Source organism: Scyliorhinus torazame, chromosome 9 (genome assembly GCF_047496885.1).
Source record: "Scyliorhinus torazame isolate Kashiwa2021f chromosome 9, sScyTor2.1, whole genome shotgun sequence".
In the NCBI taxonomy this organism is placed as follows: domain Eukaryota; kingdom Metazoa; phylum Chordata; class Chondrichthyes; order Carcharhiniformes; family Scyliorhinidae; genus Scyliorhinus; species Scyliorhinus torazame.
The window spans coordinates 117,298,612-117,316,064 of NC_092715.1; the positions used below are offsets into that span (position 1 = coordinate 117,298,612).

Genomic DNA, 17,453 nt, shown 5'->3' on the forward strand with positions numbered 1-17,453 from the left:
TAATTTAGCCATAAGGACTCTCCAATCCGACAGGGAACCTATTATCTCTCTGCAGATACGAGATCAACATCACTCATTTGTAATCGACACAGGGGCAGCGATGTCTTCTGTGCAATCAACACTTAAATTACCAATATCCGACCACACGCAGCAATTATCAGGGTTCCAAGAACAGGTGTGTGAGTATCCTATTTCTGAACCTGTGACAGTCACTTATGAGAATACGTCTGCAGAACATCAGTTTGTAGTGACTACTGGATTGGACTGTAACTTGTTGGCCCGAGATTTACTGTGTATCTTCCAGCTACAGCTAGAATGCGGAGATGAGGGGGTAACGGTTACATCATGGAGGATGAGACAACAGTGCTATATTTCTATCACCCCCCAGTGGTGGACGTTAGACGTTGAACAGTCACTGCATCACGTTACCCTGGCCTATGACAGAACTGGACGAAACAGGGAGATGGAGGACAAATACCGGCCATTACTTGAGACCGAATGGCCAGTCAAGGTTACAGCCACAGTCACGGGAAAAGAAGGTACAGCCGATTTTGTTACAATATCACCACATTTATGGCCACAGTCAGCTTCGGTAAGCCCTCATATTACACGTCAGGTCCATGACCAGTACCATGCCAGGGATATGGGACGAATGGTCAGGAGGGCAGTGGATCATTCAGATCCAACAGACTACGCATTTCAAGCCATGCCAGACGGCACTACCATAAAATATTTTGAGGTCCCTGAAACGATTAACACTCGACTGCAGCATCAGAGGGGGCATGATGTGTTGGAATATGTCAATCCACAGGTCTGGGCGGAATACCCATCACACGTGGGAAAGACAAATGTTACACCTATCAAGGTAATGATCAAGGATCATGCAAAGCTACCTTCCATTCGGCAATACCCCCTGAAATCTCAAGCTGCTCCATCAATAGATAAATTAATTCAAGAGCTGTTGAAACAGGGTATTTTGGTCCCTTGCCAATCAGAATGTAACACCCCAATACTTGCTGTGCCTAAACCAGCCAAACCAGACCAGTACCGATTAGTACAGGATTTACGTTCAATTAATGCCATCGCACAGCCGTTACATGCTCTCGTCCCTAACCCTGCCCACATACTGGCTCAAATTCCAGCACAAGCCCGGGTCTTCTCCGTAATTGACCTTCAGCACGCCTTCTTTGCCCTCCCACTTGCGACTGAAAGTCAATATTTGTTTGCCTTCACTTACAATGGGCAGCAGTATACCTGGACCCGACTGCCACAGGGGTTCATCAATTCACCTACACTCTTCTCCAGATGTCTGCAGACCCAACTCCAGGCCTTGACATTGGAGCATGGTTCCACTCTAGTGCAGTATGTAGATGACATATTGGTGGCAAGTCCTGACGAGCCCAGTAATAGGGATGATGTGATCCAATTATTGAACCACCTATCCTCGTTGGGTCATGTTGTTTCACAAGCAAAGGTCTTGGTGGCTCAGAGAAAAGTTAAGTTCTTAGGAGTTTTACTTACAGCCACAGAAAGAAGTCTCGAACCCAGTAGGATTGAACCAATATGCCAATTCCCCGCCCCTACAATAGCCAAGGAGGTTCGTCATTGGCTGGGTATGGTGAATTATTGTCGGCAGTGGATACCAAACATCGCTGTCTATACAAAGCTGCTGACACCTTACACGAGTAAAGAGGGAAACTTTACTCTCACCACCGAGGCACTCGAGGCCTTCCGTTGCTTGAAGCAGGCCTTGCTACAAGCACCGGCCCTTGGTAGGCCCCAATACGACCGACCATTCCAGATATACTGTACTGTTCTGGAAGGATGTTCAACAGCGGTACTCACCCAGCAACATGGGGACAAGCACCGGCCCGTAGCATATTACTCTTCCAAACTCGACCCAGTGGCGTTGGGCCACCCTGTTTGCACCCAGATCTTGGCAGTGATATACAATAGTTTGCAGGCTGCTGCCAACATCACTCTCCAACAGGATATTACGGTGTATAGCTCCCACTCGGTAATCACACTATTGGGGCAACTGCAGACTCAGCACCTTACCGCAGCTCGTCAGAATAGGTATGAGATATACCTTTTGAACAATCCACGTCTGACATTTAAATGTTGTACCACTATCAATCCAGCCTGTTTTCTTAGCGGTCCCCCTGTCCGTGAGGATGCGCCTGGTCACGACTGTTTAGCCTTGATTCAGGAAACTACAACAATAAGGGACGATCTGAGTGATATTCCGTTAGAACAACCTGACATGATTATGTATGTTGATGGCAGTGCATTAGTAAGCCCCACTGGCCGGAGACTGTCCGGTTATGCAATCACAGATCAGGATGGTCTGATTTTAGAAGCGGCAGCTTTCCAGACCCCGTACTCAGCACAACAAGCTAAACTTTTTGCCCTCACCCGTGCATGTATAGTTGGGGGAGATCGCCGAGTAAATATCTACACTGACTCCCGATATGCTTTCGGGGTAGTTCATGACTTCGGACAACTCTGGAAGAATAGGGGATTCCTTACCTCGGCAGGCACAGAAATATCCAACCGGGGTTTAGTTAATGACCTACTGCAGGCCCTCCTTCTGCCAGCGCAGATTTCCGTTATTAAATGCGCTGCCCACACGAATGGTACAACCCCAGTTGACGTTGGTAATGAACGAGCAGATCGTGCAGCGCGCACAGCCGCACAAATTCAGCAAGTGATGGTGCCTAAAATGTTAAGTCAGACTAAACGATCTACTATGAATATGTCTGCTTCTGACAAGCCAATGCCAACCATCCAAGACGTCATAAGGTTACAGGAGGACGCTCCTGAGAGTGATAAACAAATGTGGAAACGGTTAGGTTGTACATATGATTCTGTTTCCTCTTTATGGACCACGCCTGCACATCAGACTTGTATGTCTGATGTGCTGGCTTTATGGGTCATTGAATGTGTACACTTTGCAACTCATTGTGGGGCTCGAGGGACTAGTGATTTGTTGCTGGACACTTGGTGGCACCCTAAAATGCAGGGGTTGGCCCAAAGTATCAGTAATCGGTGTTTGATTTGTCAGCAATATAACACCGGAAAAGGTATCCCTTGTGGGAAGGGGCAAACCCCGTTGCCCAGTGGTCCCTTTGAGACGCTCCAAATGGATTACATTGAGTTGGAAAGGTGTCAATGTTACAAATATGTTTTGGTCATTGTGGATGTGTTCAGCAGGTGGGTCGAGGCGTATCCGACTATCGATAATAAAGCTGCTACTGTGGTTAAAGTCTTGATGAGGGAAATCATTCCCCGGTACGGTATACCAGCTCAGTTAAGTTCTGATAATGGGCCTCATTTTATTGGACAAATTAACAAGGAGTTTTGCTCCCAGTTGGGCATACGGCAGCAGTTACACTGTGCTTACAGACCGCAGGCGGCCGGGTTGGTTGAGAGACACAATCAGACCCTCAAAACTAAATTGGCTAAATTAAGAGCAGACACGGGACTGACATGGCTTAAGTTGCTCCCCGTTGCCCTCTTCCAGCTGCGGGTTACACCTGCGGGACCAGCCCGGCTCTCTCCCGCCGAGATTCTTTATGGCAGGCCTCTTAGAACTCCTTGGAGCCTGCAGGTTCCCAGACGGGTTCAGTTTCATCAGATGACTGAAGAAATGACCACCTATGTTCTAGCCCTTACGCAAGTGCTCAAGGAACTCCATGGCCAAGTCAGCGCGGCTCACCAGCCATTGCCCCCAGTACCTAGCTCACTTTCAGTCCAGCCCGGTAGTTATGTCATGGTCAAAAATTGGACTAGGAAGGGGTCGGAGCCGCGATGGGACGGGCCCTTCCAAGTTCTCCTTATCACCCCCACAGCAGTTAAAGTGGAGGGGCGAAGTGCTTGTGTCCACCTACATCACTGTAAATTGAGTCCATCTCCACTACTGTAAAAGGTCGGATACTAACCTGCCTCCCTTCTCCAGTGCTATTTTACAGGTGTGGAGCATGATGGAGTGGCTACGCATCGTCTGTCTGATATTTGGCCTCACTTCGCTTGGCGTGTTATTGGCGATGGACATGGAAAAGGGGAATATTATGTATCTGTGTAGCCCCAACCAATCTACAAGGATACATCACCTATGCAAAGGTGATGTTCTTCGCTGCCCCCATATACGAGGACATGGTATCGACTCATGGAAGGTCATCAAAGTTAAGGAGAATGCAGGAGTCATGAAGCAGCTGCACCGGTCCCGGCGATGGGAAGGGAACATTATATGGACATTGCCTTGTTTTTGGAATACATGTAAATTTGATTTTGGATGTGTTAAAAGTGGTACAATAAAGGTAACATCAGGCTGTCAGAAGAGTGTAGGAAGAGACTATGAGAAAGAGAAAGGGACTAGAGAGAGGACGGGGCGTGTGAGAAGGGAAGTACAGCTAGAACTTAAGTTCATTAAAGGCCAAAATGAGGAAAACCCGGGTAGTATGAATCTCTTCTATCAGATTTACCACTGTCTGTATGGCCAGGGACGGGTTGTCTGCGACCCAAACCCCGCAGCGGTGTCTAGGTTATTTTCTGTTTCACCGCTTTGGGGCACTCCCCAAACGGTGGTTCATTGTCAGCATTCCGAGCCATTGCCCGAGCAAGTCACTCTTCCTTACGATCCGGATTCAGCACCACCGGCTATTTGCCTTCCCCTTCCTCGGGATAATTCCCATTCACAGTACGATAGGCTGCGACGGTGGAGGGCGTACATACCTAGCCACTTCACTCCCAATAGGGATTCCCGGTCGTACGAGAATTGCTTCAGCAGTGATGGATATGGCTGTTTGCTCGTAGAGGTGGACACAAATATAACATGTCTGTTTCCCACCTGTACGGACAGGAGGTGCCATATCACCCAGGCGTCTGGCCAATGCGTTTGTTACAACACCACTTGCGTTCCATTGAAAGCCGGCCTCCAGCTCCTCTGTGGCTGGGCGAATGTCTCTCATATCACTGTTGGGACTAGGGCTTTCCGCATTGCTGGGCGGCCCGAATGGGCATTTCAAAGTTGGATAAACTGGGCTACTGGGAGGTCCTTACGCAACCGATATGCTGATTGTGATGCTAGTCTCCACACGGAACAAGGATACTACTTTTTATTTAATGGTACGGCGACCAACGTTTTGTCACCCCCATTTCCCCGCCGAATTGCTATAGGGACTCTAGTCCCTATCACAGTCCCCTGCCCTTCGGCGTGGAACCTGCATAATCAGTTAGCACGCCGGGCTGAATTCAGTCTCTGCTGAATTTTGCGAGAACTGGAAAAAACCTCAGGTTCTTTCACCCAACCGGGGCCACTCAGCCGGGTGGGGCATTCTGAGCGTATTGACACTGGGAGGTGTGGGGGGGTTCCTTGGCTGTTAGTGATCGGAATTATTTTATTTGCGGCCTTACCATCTTGGGAAATGAAACCTTGGGAGCCCTCGGGGCAATAACTAAGGAGTTGTCTCAGCTACGGTTGTTTGCAATGCAGAACCGGTATGCTCTTGACTATCTTCTGGCCCGTGAGGGTGGGGTATGCGCCATAGTACAGGGCAAGTGTATCATGGGGGTTCAGGACTTGACCGCTAACATCACTAAATTTATGGATCGCATACGGGATCACTTGGACGGGATGCAGGATCCTGGCTCTTGGGGTAACTGGGGATTTGGAGGATGGAAGGACTGGTTGATAAATATGGCCATGTATCTAGTGGTAGCTATCGGCTGCATCTTTGTGGGCCTGGCCATCCTTAAATGTGTGATGGGTAGAATGCGGAATGCACTAGATCAGATCACCGCCCCAATCACCGAAAAAAATTTTTTAACTGTTAAAATCCATGAGGGTGAGGCAGATGAAGGGGGGCTAAGACAGGAATTGGAAATGCAGCGACGGATCTTTTTAGATGAGGAACCGTAGCTATGGATTGGATAGTTTGGTTATCATGGAATGATAAAAGGAGGGAATGACGAATGTGATATAAAATAGTTACTTTAGAGATACTAGTTAATGTAATGTAGAAATAAGCCACTTTGATTCTGGCAGTTAGGGACAAAGGGGTTTGAGACCGCATGGAAAAAGCAGGAAGAGGTGTGTCTATGAGAGTGATGCTGCATTGATAGGGGCCAGAGAAAGGGATTGGAAGTGAGCCAATCAGAATAGGTCAAACAGGTCAGGAGGGACATAGGCTGACCTATGTCCGTTGAGTATGTGAAACTTGATACCATTTGAATTGATTTTGCAGAGATCCCTTTGTCTTTTAGTTCAGTCGTTTTCTGGGGTGTAAGAGGCTGGATGTCTCTTACGTTTCTGTAAGATGATTTAAGCTTGCAAGCTAAATAAATAACTTCTTTTTACGTGCGAATCCATCTCAACTTTTATTGAGGCCAGACTGACAGAGAAAGAAATTTGGGGATCTACATATTAATGGTAAAAGGTTAGTTGAAGAAAATGTAGGACCTATCAGAGATGAAGAAGGGAACTTGTGTGTAGATGTAGTGGCTGTGGGAAGGGTTTTAAATGAATTGTCTCCATGTTTACTAAGGAAATAGATGATGCAGATACAGGATTCCCGGAGGAACATGGAGATATTGGATGGGATAATCATAAAGAGAGAGGAAGTACTTGAAGGGGTGAAATCCTTGAAAGTTTATAAGTCGATAGGGCCAGATGAATTGTTTCCAAGACTGTTGAAGGAGGTCAGGGAGGAGATAGTAGATGCTCCAAGGATGATATTCCAATCCTTACTAGATACAAGGGATATACCAGAGGACTGGAGAAAGGCAAACATGGTTCCATTAATGCTAAATTATTATTGGCCAGTTAGTCTTGTGTCGGTGGTGAGCAAATTAGTAGAATCAATCCTGGGATATAGGATTAACTGTCACATAGAAAGGCATGGACTGGCCAGGGATAGTCAGCATGGATTTGTTAAAGGAAGGTCACAAATTTTATTGAATTCTTTGAGGAAGTGACAAGAAGGGTTGATGAAGGTAGTGCAGTAGATGTTGTGCATGTGGATTTTAGCAACACATTTGACAAAGTACCACATGGCAGATATTGGTCAAGAACGTGAAAGCCCATGGGATAGAGTGCAATGTGGTAAACTGGATAAAAAGTGGCTTAGTAACAGGAAACAATGGGCAATGGTCGATGGTTGCCCTTGTAATTGGAAAGTTGTTTCAAGTGGTAATCCACAGGTGTTGGTGTTGGGACCTTTACTGTTCGTGTTATTTATTAATGATTTGGACGTTCACATGGGGAGCACGATTGGGAAATTTGCAAACGACACAAAGATTGGCCGAGTAGTGTGCAGTGTAGAGGATAGCTATAGTATCCAAAATTATAAAGATGGGTTGGTGGAGTGGGCGTAAAGTGGCAGACGGAATTTAACACCGAGAAGTGTGATGTCATGCATTTGGAGAGGTCAAATAGTTAAAGGGAGTACACACTAAATGGGAATATACTAAAAGGAGTAGATGAAGCAAGAGTTCTTGGTGTACAAGTACTCAGGTCCCTAAAGGCAGCAGTTCAAGTCGAAAAGATTGTAAAGAAAGCATATGGGATGCTCTCCTTCATTAGCAGAGGTATAGAAATAAAAGGATATAATGATGGAATTGTTTAAAACACTAGGTGAAGCCACAGCTGGAGTATTGTGTGCAGTCTATTCACCACATTACAGGGAGGACGTAATTGCTCTGGAAAGAGCACAGAGGAGGTTTACAAGAATGTTGCCAGGGCTAGAAAAGTGTAGCTTTGAGGAGAAATTGAATAGGTTGGGGTTATTTTCCTTGAAACAAAGAAGGCTGAGGGGATGACTTAATTGAGGAGCACATAATTATGAAGGGAAGAGATAGAGAGGATAGGATAAAATTGTTTCCCTTGGTGGAAAGAACCAAGGGACATAGATTCAAGATAAGTGACAGAAGGTATAGTGGAGACATGAGGAAGAACTATTTTATGCAGAGGGTAGTTGGAGTCTGGAATTTGCTGCCTGAGTTGGTGGTGGAGGCAGAGACCCTGAACTCTTTTAAAATGTACCTGGAACTGCACCTTAAATGCTCTAAGATACAGGGCTATGGTCCAGGTGCAAGAAGGTGCGATTAGAAAGGGCACCTGGGTGTCCTCGGGTTGGTGTGGGCTGAATGACCTCCTTCTGAGCTGCAACATTTCTATGATTCTTAATGCTGAACTGGAGCCTTGTCCACTGGTGGCCAGTTTCAGGGTATCGGACGCGCCAGTGCTGCAGTTGGGGGTGAAGGTGGATGTCCTTGCCTTTGCCTCATTAATAGCCCAGAGGCCAGTTCTGCTTGGTTGCAGGTCTCCTATTCCGCTCAGTGCCTCAGCCTGGTGGGTGACCTTATGGAGTTTCTACATTTGGAGAAGGTCAAGTACATCATTAGGGGGTTGGTAGAATAATAATATTTTTATTATTGTCACAAGTAGGCTTACATTAACACTGCAATGAGGTTACTGTGAAAAGCCCCTAGTCGCCACACTCCGGCGCTTATTCGGGTACACAGAGGGTGAATTCAGAATGTCGAATTCACCTAACGGCACGTCTTTCAGGACTTGTGGGAGGAAACCGGAGCACCCGGAGGAAACCCACGCAGACACGGGGAGGAGACACAGTGGCCCAAGCGGGACCCTGGTGCTGTGAAGCAACCGTGCTAACCACTGTGCTTCCGTGCACCCCATGGAGGGTTCTACCTAAGACGGCAACCATTAATTTCATTTTTTAAAGGAGTTAGTCACTGTAAATTGTTAAGGAGCTTTTTAGTTTAATGTTGGGGGGTTAGGATTGGATGTGTTCTTGACTGTTGATTGTGGTCTTTTTACATTGTAACTTAAGGAATTTGTTTTCTATTATGTTATGTTATCTTTTTTTAAATGAATGAGTTAAAAGGAATGGCAGAGTTCCACCCATCAGAAGAACAAAGGAAAGGGACAAGGAGTCAATGCCCTCAGATTAGGATCCACTGCTGAAAAATGAACTACCTTGAGATGGCTGAGAACCAGGGACAGAATAGATTGCGACTCTCCAGGCAGATGGATATAGAAATTTATGCCCACCTTGCAACAGATCTCAAACCTCCTCGCACTTTTAGTCATGTCCTGCCAGTGATGACATCCCTCAATTGGCTGCAAACCACAGTATGTAACTTTGCAAATAGAATTCCTGACAGATGGTACCTCACAGGTGCAAAAAGCTGTGGGTTTCACTTCCACTGCTGGATTGCCCCAGCTACAGGACACCGTTGATTGTACTCCTGTGGTCGTCAAGGCATCCAGTGAAATTTAACAACTGGAAGGATTTTCACTCCCTCAACATTCAGCTGGCGTGTGACCACAAGTGCTTTCTACATGCATGCATTTGCTTTTCTGGCAGTTGCCATAGCTCCTTCATCCTCCGTCAGTCCAGGGTTTGTTGCTCTTCATTCCAGCCACCAATGTACCTGGATGGATTCTGAGAGACAAGGGATAGTGTGGCTACTGATCCCTTTATGCGCCCATTCCACCGCCACACCCTATCCCCCACCCGCCCGCCAATGAAAATCAGAGGCTATGAATGCTTCCATCCTGAGGTAGGTTAAGAGTCCAGAGGAAGTCCGGACATTGTTTCCCACCCCAGAAGGACAATCCTGCCCAGGAGCCTATTTATCTGCTGGTGAAATCTTCCGCCAGAATTTTAAAGGCTGCACTCGAATTTCCAAGCACTGAAAATCAGCACTCCTGTTTAACATGGAATTTGCTTTAGAGAACTGCCACTGAATACTTAAATGAGCTGATCCTACAAATGATTTCACATCTGCAGAGCAATGTTGGCACAGATTCATTAGTACAAATCTAGTGCATCTAGATGTGTGGAAATTCAGAGTTAAGCTCTTCATGCATCCCAACTGTAGCCACCTAAAATGGCTGATTCCCGATTAATTTGGCCAAAACCCGATGTAAAATGGCTAGCCGAAAAGGCTGATGGGAAAAGCAGCCAACAGGGCACAAACGGACAGCTGCAGACAGAACAGCGCATTCGGCTCTGGGGAAGTCGGCCCAGATCGATACCTGCAACCATTAGCAGCACATCAACACAGACATCTGCAGTTTAATCGGCTATCCCCGGGAACAATTGCAACATATTAGCAATTGAATGCCGATCCAGACCTCTCGGCGCCAGCAGTGGCCGAGACAAAGAAAGGTGAACGACCACCCCCCGATCAAGGAATCGCCCCATTATTGGAGCATATCGAACCCAGTGATTGGGAACCAGTCCAATCACTTGGGACCAGGGTCAATGTCCGCCCCGAGAGGCGGGAAGCCCCTGGGACCATTAAAAGATAGGGGCCAAGTTCAGATCGACCCTTCTCTCCCTTCTCCTGCTCGCAACCTTCGCAAGAACCATCGACCAGCAACCGTAAGTTTGACTCCAGCGATCGCTACCCGATAGAGACTCCTAGCCATCGACCTGTATCAGCCTTTGAATCCCGCAAGCCAGACCCAATTCGATAAACCATTCGTTTCCCTGACCTGGTGGGCCATTCCCAAAAGTTAAGTATTGGCCAGTAGTGGTAGGTAGTGATATAGAAAGTAGGATTATTGTGTAAGTATTTATTGCTGTACATAATAAATGACCGTTGATTTTAATCTTACTAAACGGTGCGCTGTCTTATTAATCATAACTAGAGCTTGAACCACGTGGCGGTATCAGAAAGATACCTGGTGACTCGTGAGCAAAGGTGACATAATTAGAGCTAATAAAACTAAGGCTAATAAGAGCAACACAACCCAAACAAAGGCTGAAGCATGAGAAATATGATCCCCATTCTTGGCATGCTCAAAATAACTGGCTGGCTCATTGACAAAATTTTTCACTGATAAAGTACACACACACTAGTCTCATCCATCTGCAGAAACTCTCAAAACTGTGTACCCCAGCCAAAAGTCCAATGAACACAATTGCAAAAGTCAGCTCAGCAGTATATGAAATGTCACAGTATTTACACTGGGCCCTGAATAACTCATGTCAGATAAACTATATTAAAATGTGCATCATTGTGCAGTGTTGAAGAACTACAATAAAAACATTTTAAAAAGTAAACACAAAACACGATTATTTTCATTTAATTTGTACTAAATATTTGTCAACCTTATTTGATATGAAATAAACAAAATACATTCAGTGATTAATTAATTAGGCATTAAAGTGGTACCTAACCTTTTTGAATTATAACGTTTCCGTGATTCTTCAGTGCTCTTTGCAAATGATTCTTGAAGTAGTAGGTCTGGGTGGGAAATGATCCCAAACCTGTGCACTATGGGGATCTTGAATATTGGCATCTTTACAGGCTAGTGATTGTGCATCGTTTTTCAAAGTCCACACCTATATTCACAATAAATTCAAGATAAAAATATAGTAAATGAATACAAGCAGTAATGAATACTATAGAAGGAACTGCAAAGCAAAGTCACTTCAAGAGGATGAAATTATGTTTTCATTTACAATGCACAATTTAAGTGATGAGGAATGTCAGGTAAATTGAGATATAGGAATAGATGGTTGCCTTCACTGCATTATGATAATCTGGTAGAATGGATCATATGCACTTCATTAGAATATGTTCAAATTTAATTCTGTTGATTTCATTCGACTGAAATATTGGGTAGGTTCTATAAAGGGCAAGCTATTCTCTCCGCAAAAGACCATCCAAAAAACAATGGATGTTTACTTCTTAATTACACCCTTTAACTTCCTAATTAGCACCAGTCATTTTACTTACAAAATATAATTTTAAAACAAACTTTTAAAAAAGCTAAATTTCAATTTTCCATATATTGTTTAGTTTGAATAATGTGAGGATGTTAGTAACAGCCAGCAACAAAACTAGATCACTGCCAGATGAATCATAGAAGATAACAGAATCATTTAGCACTGAAGGAGACCATTCGGTTTATCATGATTGTGTTAGCTCTTTGACAGCCATTCAATTAGTCCCAATGATTTTAACAGTGCCTTGGAGGATAATTATGTCACATGATCAGAGAACTTTAATGCTACAGAATGAGGCCTTTGGCCCATTAAATGTTAACCAGTTCTCTGAAAAAGCCATCCACTTAGACCAATTCCTCTTTTTTCTACGTGTCCTTTTAAAATTATTTTATTCAAATATTTGCCATACTTCTCTTCAAAAGCTACAATGGTTCCATCGCTGTGGATGGCACGGTGACACAGTGGTTAGCAGTTCTGCCTCACAACGCCAGGGACTCGAGTTCAATTCTAGCCTTGGGTCACTGTCTATGTGGAGTTTGTATGTTCTCCCATTGTCCGCGCGGGTTTCCTCCGGGTGTTCTGGTTTCCTCCGACAGTCCAAAGATATGCCAGTTAGGTGGACTGGCCATGCTTGCCCAGGGATGTGCAGGTTGGGTTATGGGGATAGGGCGGGGTGGATGGGGGAGTGGACATGAATAGAGTGCTCTTTCTAAGGGTCAGTGTTGATTCAATGGGCCAAATGGCCTCCTTCTGTCCTGTAGGGATTCTATAATTCCAGTAAAACATTCCATGTCCCAGCAAAACCCTGTATTAATTATTTTCATCTAAACTTTGTTCTTTTGGTGTTGATTTTAAATTTATGTTCTCTAGTTACCAACTCACAACCACATGAAAAAAATGTATCTTGATTTAATGAAAATATTTTATTTTTTTAAATAGCTATTAGATCATCTCTTAACATTGCGTTCTTCAATCTTTCCTCATACCTAAAACGTGGGTGGTCAGACGTTAGCACTGCTGCCTCACAGCAGCAGGGACCCAGATTCACTTCCTGCCTTGGGTCACTGTCCCTGTGGAGTTTGCACATTCTCCCCATGTCTGCATGGGTTTTCTCCAGGTGTTCTGGTATCCTCCCACAGTCCAAAGATGTTCAGGTTAGGTGGGGTCACGAGGATAGAGCAGGGGAGTGGACCTAGGTAGTGTACTCTTTCAGAGGGTCGATGCAGACTTGATGGACCGAATGATCTCCTTCTGCACTGCAGGGATTCTATGGTTCTCATCCATCTTACTGAATCGCTTAAATGCAGTTTTTTTTAAACTTGACACCTTCTTAAATTAGAACACCCGTAACTGGACATAATGAGGCATGAATTTCTCTTTGGCGGTTGTATGAAAAGGGTAATAGTGAATTGGCCTGATTTTCCGGTGTAACTGTGTTAGCTACATCATTTAACAATCTATTTGCCTTGGTAATGGCTGTGTTGCTTCAGTTGGACATGTTGCATATCAAGTCTACGATCCCCAAGTTTCTTTTGGCTTCATCCTGAGATATTTCAAGATCATTCAAGGAGTTCATGTTGTGCTTATTTCTCTTTCATTTGAGAACAGATGGAATTGGAGGCAACCTATGAGCTTTGATTAAGAGATAGGAGAGAGAGCATGAAAAATAGAATTGTACTCTAATTGGCAGGATATGGCTAGTGGCATGCTCCCCTGGGATCAGCACTGGGCCTCAGCTTTTCACTATATTTATAAATGATAATGTCAAGTTAGGTGGCATAGTAAATAGTGTGGATGGTTGCAAAGGAACATTAACAAATTAAATGAGTTGGGAAAACTGTGACAGATGGAGTTTAATGTGACATATTTTGATCATCCATTTTGGACTGAAGAAAGACAAATTCAAGACATATTTCCAAATGCAGCAATCTAGGAATTGTGAAGGAGTAGACAGATTTAACGGTCCAGTACCAAAATCATTAAAAGCTAGTAGACAGATACAAAATAAGTCTAATAGAATGTTGGTTTTTATCTCAAGGGACTAGAAAACAAATAAGTGGAAGTTATGTTACAGTTTTAATTTGACCGAATAGAGAGAACTGCATTCTGTGCTGAGCACATTGCCTCAGGAAAGATATCCGGGCCTTGCCTCAGGAACACTGCTCCAGCCCCTGCATTGAAAGTTTAGTCTCTCCTACTCCAGGGTGTCCAGCCCCACACCTCCAAACCTATGAACTCCCCAAACCCATTATCTAGGCTTACTGTATGCCTGGATCCTTATTCTGCCGTCCAATATTTCACTCCCAGCTTTCCACCCGCCAACTGTTGCTGATCACCAGTTTCTTTGGAAGAGGAGCCATATTGAACTCGAAATGTTAATTATGTTTCACACACCACAGACGTTGCCAGACCTGCTGAGCTTTTCCAGCACTTTCTGTTTTTATTATAGTACATAATTATTGTTTCCCTTTACCCATAATAATCTGACAATCTCCTTTGTAAATATCACACCGCAAAACACCATCAACCCCATCTTAATTATATATCTGTCTTCTGCTCCTCTTTATATCTTACGTCTTTCATTTACCCACTTTTATTTTATATTCTCACTTGGCTATTTGTTTCTGCCTTTTATTTCTGTTCTGCTCAACTTTTCTTATGTTACCAAAAGCAAAATGCTGCAGACGCTGGAGGAGGGATTCTCTGATCCTGAGGCTAAGTGTTGACGCCGTCGTAAACGCAGTCGCACTTCCCGACGGCGTCAACATGGCCTCAGGATCAGCAATTCTGGCCCCTTCAGAGGGCCAGCATGGCACTGGAGCGACCCTCATCGCTCCAGCTGCTGATCCCGGTATCAACTGGGCGCCACCGAGTCTGCACATGCATAGTGGCACCGGCGCCAACGCGCGCATGCGTAGTGGCTCCCTTCCCCGCTCCGGACCCGACGCAACATGGCGTTGGGCTACAGGGGCCGGCGCAGAAGAAAGGAGGCCCCCGGCTAAGAGCAGGTTAGAACGGCGCTGGCGGGACTCGGGTTTTTCCATACGGCCACTCGGCCCAACCTGGGCGGAGAATCGCCGGAGGGGCCCCGTAGAGCGGCCCCACCGGCCGGCGGCCGGCGCGCACCGGTGCCGATTCTCCCAGGCATTGGGGCGCGATTCACGGCGATTCGCCAGCCCGGCCCCGGGCTGAGAGAATCCCGCCCTGGAAATCTGAAATAAAAACAGAAAATGCTGGAAATACTCAGCAGGTCTGAGGAGGATGCAGAGATGTTTCAGTGTAATTAGGACAAGTTGAGTGAGTGGGCAAATGAATGGCAGAAGCAGTATAATTTGGATAAATATCAGTTATCCACATTGGTAGCAAAAATGGGAAAGCAGATTTTTATCTGAATGGCCGTAAATCAGGAGAGGGGAATGTGCCACGAGACCTCGGTGTCCTCATACACCAGTCACTGAAGGTAAGTATGCAGGTGCAGCAGGCTTTTAGGACTGAGAGGAGGAGAAATTTCTTCACCAGAAAGTGGTCAGCCTGTGGAATTCACTTCCACAGAAAGCAGCTAAGGCCAAAACAGTAAATAGTTGGATATAGCATTTGAGGAGAGGGGGATCAAAGAATATGGGGAGAAAGGCAGGATCAGGCAATTGAGTTGGAGGATCAGTCACGATCATAATGAATGGTGGAGCAGGTTTGAAGGGCCGAATGGCCTCCTCCTGCTCCTATTTTTTAAGAGAAGGTATGTTGGATGTCAGGAGGTTTTCGGGAGGTAGTTGGGTGAGTATTCCCATGGGAGTTGGGGGTTCAGCAGGAAAGGTACTCAGGAAAAGTCAGAAGTGCTTTTAATCCTTCTACCTTTTCCTGGGTAACTATTCTGCTGACAATCAGAACAATCCGATTTAAATCGGGATGGTTCCCAGTGCAGGATAATTGCCGTTCGGAAGTTGAAAGTTCTCGGGCAATTCTCGTGCGATCCTTGTGGTGGGATTTCCGGGGTAATAGTGAGACTTCCAGGGGGAAGTGGGAGTTTGGTGGGGGGGGGGGGGCGACATTCAGGGTAGTGGAGGTTAAAGGGAACATTCGGGGTGGTAGAGGTTGGGGGAACATTCGGGGTGGTGGAAGTGGGGGGACATCAGGGTGGTGGGAGAAGCATTCGGGGTGTTGGAGGTGGGGACATTCGGGGTGGCGGAAGTGGGGGGACATCAGGGTGGTGGGAGAAACATTCGGGGTGTTGGAGGTGGGGGGGACATTCAGGGTTGTGGAGGTGGGGGACACATTCGGGGTGGTGGAGGTGAGGGATAACATTGGAGGGGAAAATTGGGGGGAGGGGAAAATTGGGGGGGGGGGGAACATTTGGGTGTGGGGAAATATTGCGGGGGGGGGGGGGGGGGAAACATTGGAGGGGGTGCATTCAAGGTAGTGGAGGTGGGGAGAGTTTAATCGGGTGGTATCCCACTGTGCATCGTGACGAGGTACCAGAATCCAGGAGACTGGAAGTTCTGGGACATTCATGTTAAACGTTTAGATCCTAAGAAAGAGTGACTGTTTGGAAATAGAAAGGTGGGTCCCACCAGATTTTGTGTGCGGCAGACCTTAAATCTCCGCAGGATCTTCGCTTTCTCTCCCTTTGGCCTTTAGCTCAGCTCAGCTCGACCCCTCCGCAAACCAGGCAACCTGAAGTTAACAGCGGGCAGCCCCGCGGCGGGCCCGGCCGATCAAAGCCGTCCCGCTCCGACTCCCCATTGTGACCAGGCAGTTTCCAAGGAGACCTAGTGAAGTGCGCGCCGCACCCAGCAGTGAGCAGCCGCCTGGAAAGGTGGCCTCACTATAATAGACTTTAGTTCGTTTTAAAGTATCTTACTGGGTTTTTTTAAAAATGTGAAGTGTTTTGGGGGCCACAATCCATTACACCGCATTAAAAAATGCGATTATTTGTCATGAAATTCAAGCAGTTATGTGCTTTTGTCATTGTTTGTGTCAATTAATTTCTCAAAATGAATGAATGGTAAGCAGTCTAGTTAAGGCAGGTGAGCTGAAATATAAATTGAGGGCGCGATTCTCCGGCCTTGTTAGTCTCTCACTCAAGCGAATTGAGGCCGGTGAATAGAGGGAGAGGCCAAAAACGCGAACCATGCCAGGCGCCAAACAGTTTGCAATGCAACCGGCCTGCTCTCGTAGGCAAAATCGGGGTCTCACTGTAGCGTGGCGAGAAACCAATTATCACCACTTAAGCCCAATTTCCATACATATAATGAGAGCCACCCCATATCCAAAGGCCTCCCATCATTCATCGCCTCCTCAGCAAGTGCTCAGGCTGTCACCGATCAGTACTCCTTTTGAAAAACGTGAACCTGGCAGAAGGACTTCTGTCGGAAGCCGAGGAGGTGAGTTGCCATCTTTGCTCACAGGGAAAAAGCCCGGGGTGTTGGGTTTACCACCCCAATGCTCGCTGGTGGGTGGGGGACCCTCCGCAGGGGTAGGCGGCCATAGGAGGGTGGGTGGGTGTGAGGTGCTGGGAGGGGCAACCAGGGGTCAACCGCTCACGGTACCACCATGCCAACCCCTGGATCGTTAACCCATTCTGGGGCAACTCTTGTCCCTCTGCCCCACCGACCACACATAATCCCCACCGACTGCCGAGGCCTCTGGTCATGCAGCTAAAGGCTACTGCTAAAGGGAATAGGCAATCGT

The 17,453-nt window shown here is 46.3% G+C and overlaps 1 protein-coding gene across 6 annotated transcripts in view; it reads right to left on the reverse strand.

The window, feature by feature from the left end:
- tmem232 (transmembrane protein 232) overlaps positions 1 to 17,453 on the reverse strand; it is a 237,188-nt gene that overhangs the window by 142,609 nt on the left and 77,126 nt on the right. For 3 of the 6 annotated variants that reach the window (XM_072516415.1, XM_072516414.1, XM_072516416.1), the window contains exon 2: positions 11,214 to 11,378. In XM_072516415.1, coding sequence (XP_072372516.1) covers positions 11,214 to 11,335 — 122 coding nt within the window. In that variant the 5' untranslated portion in view covers positions 11,336 to 11,378. Of the gene's footprint in view, positions 1 to 11,213; positions 11,379 to 16,333; positions 16,510 to 17,453 lie in introns of those variants that run through there. The other 3 variants (XR_011949087.1, XM_072516412.1, XM_072516413.1) reach the window with 2 other exon arrangements.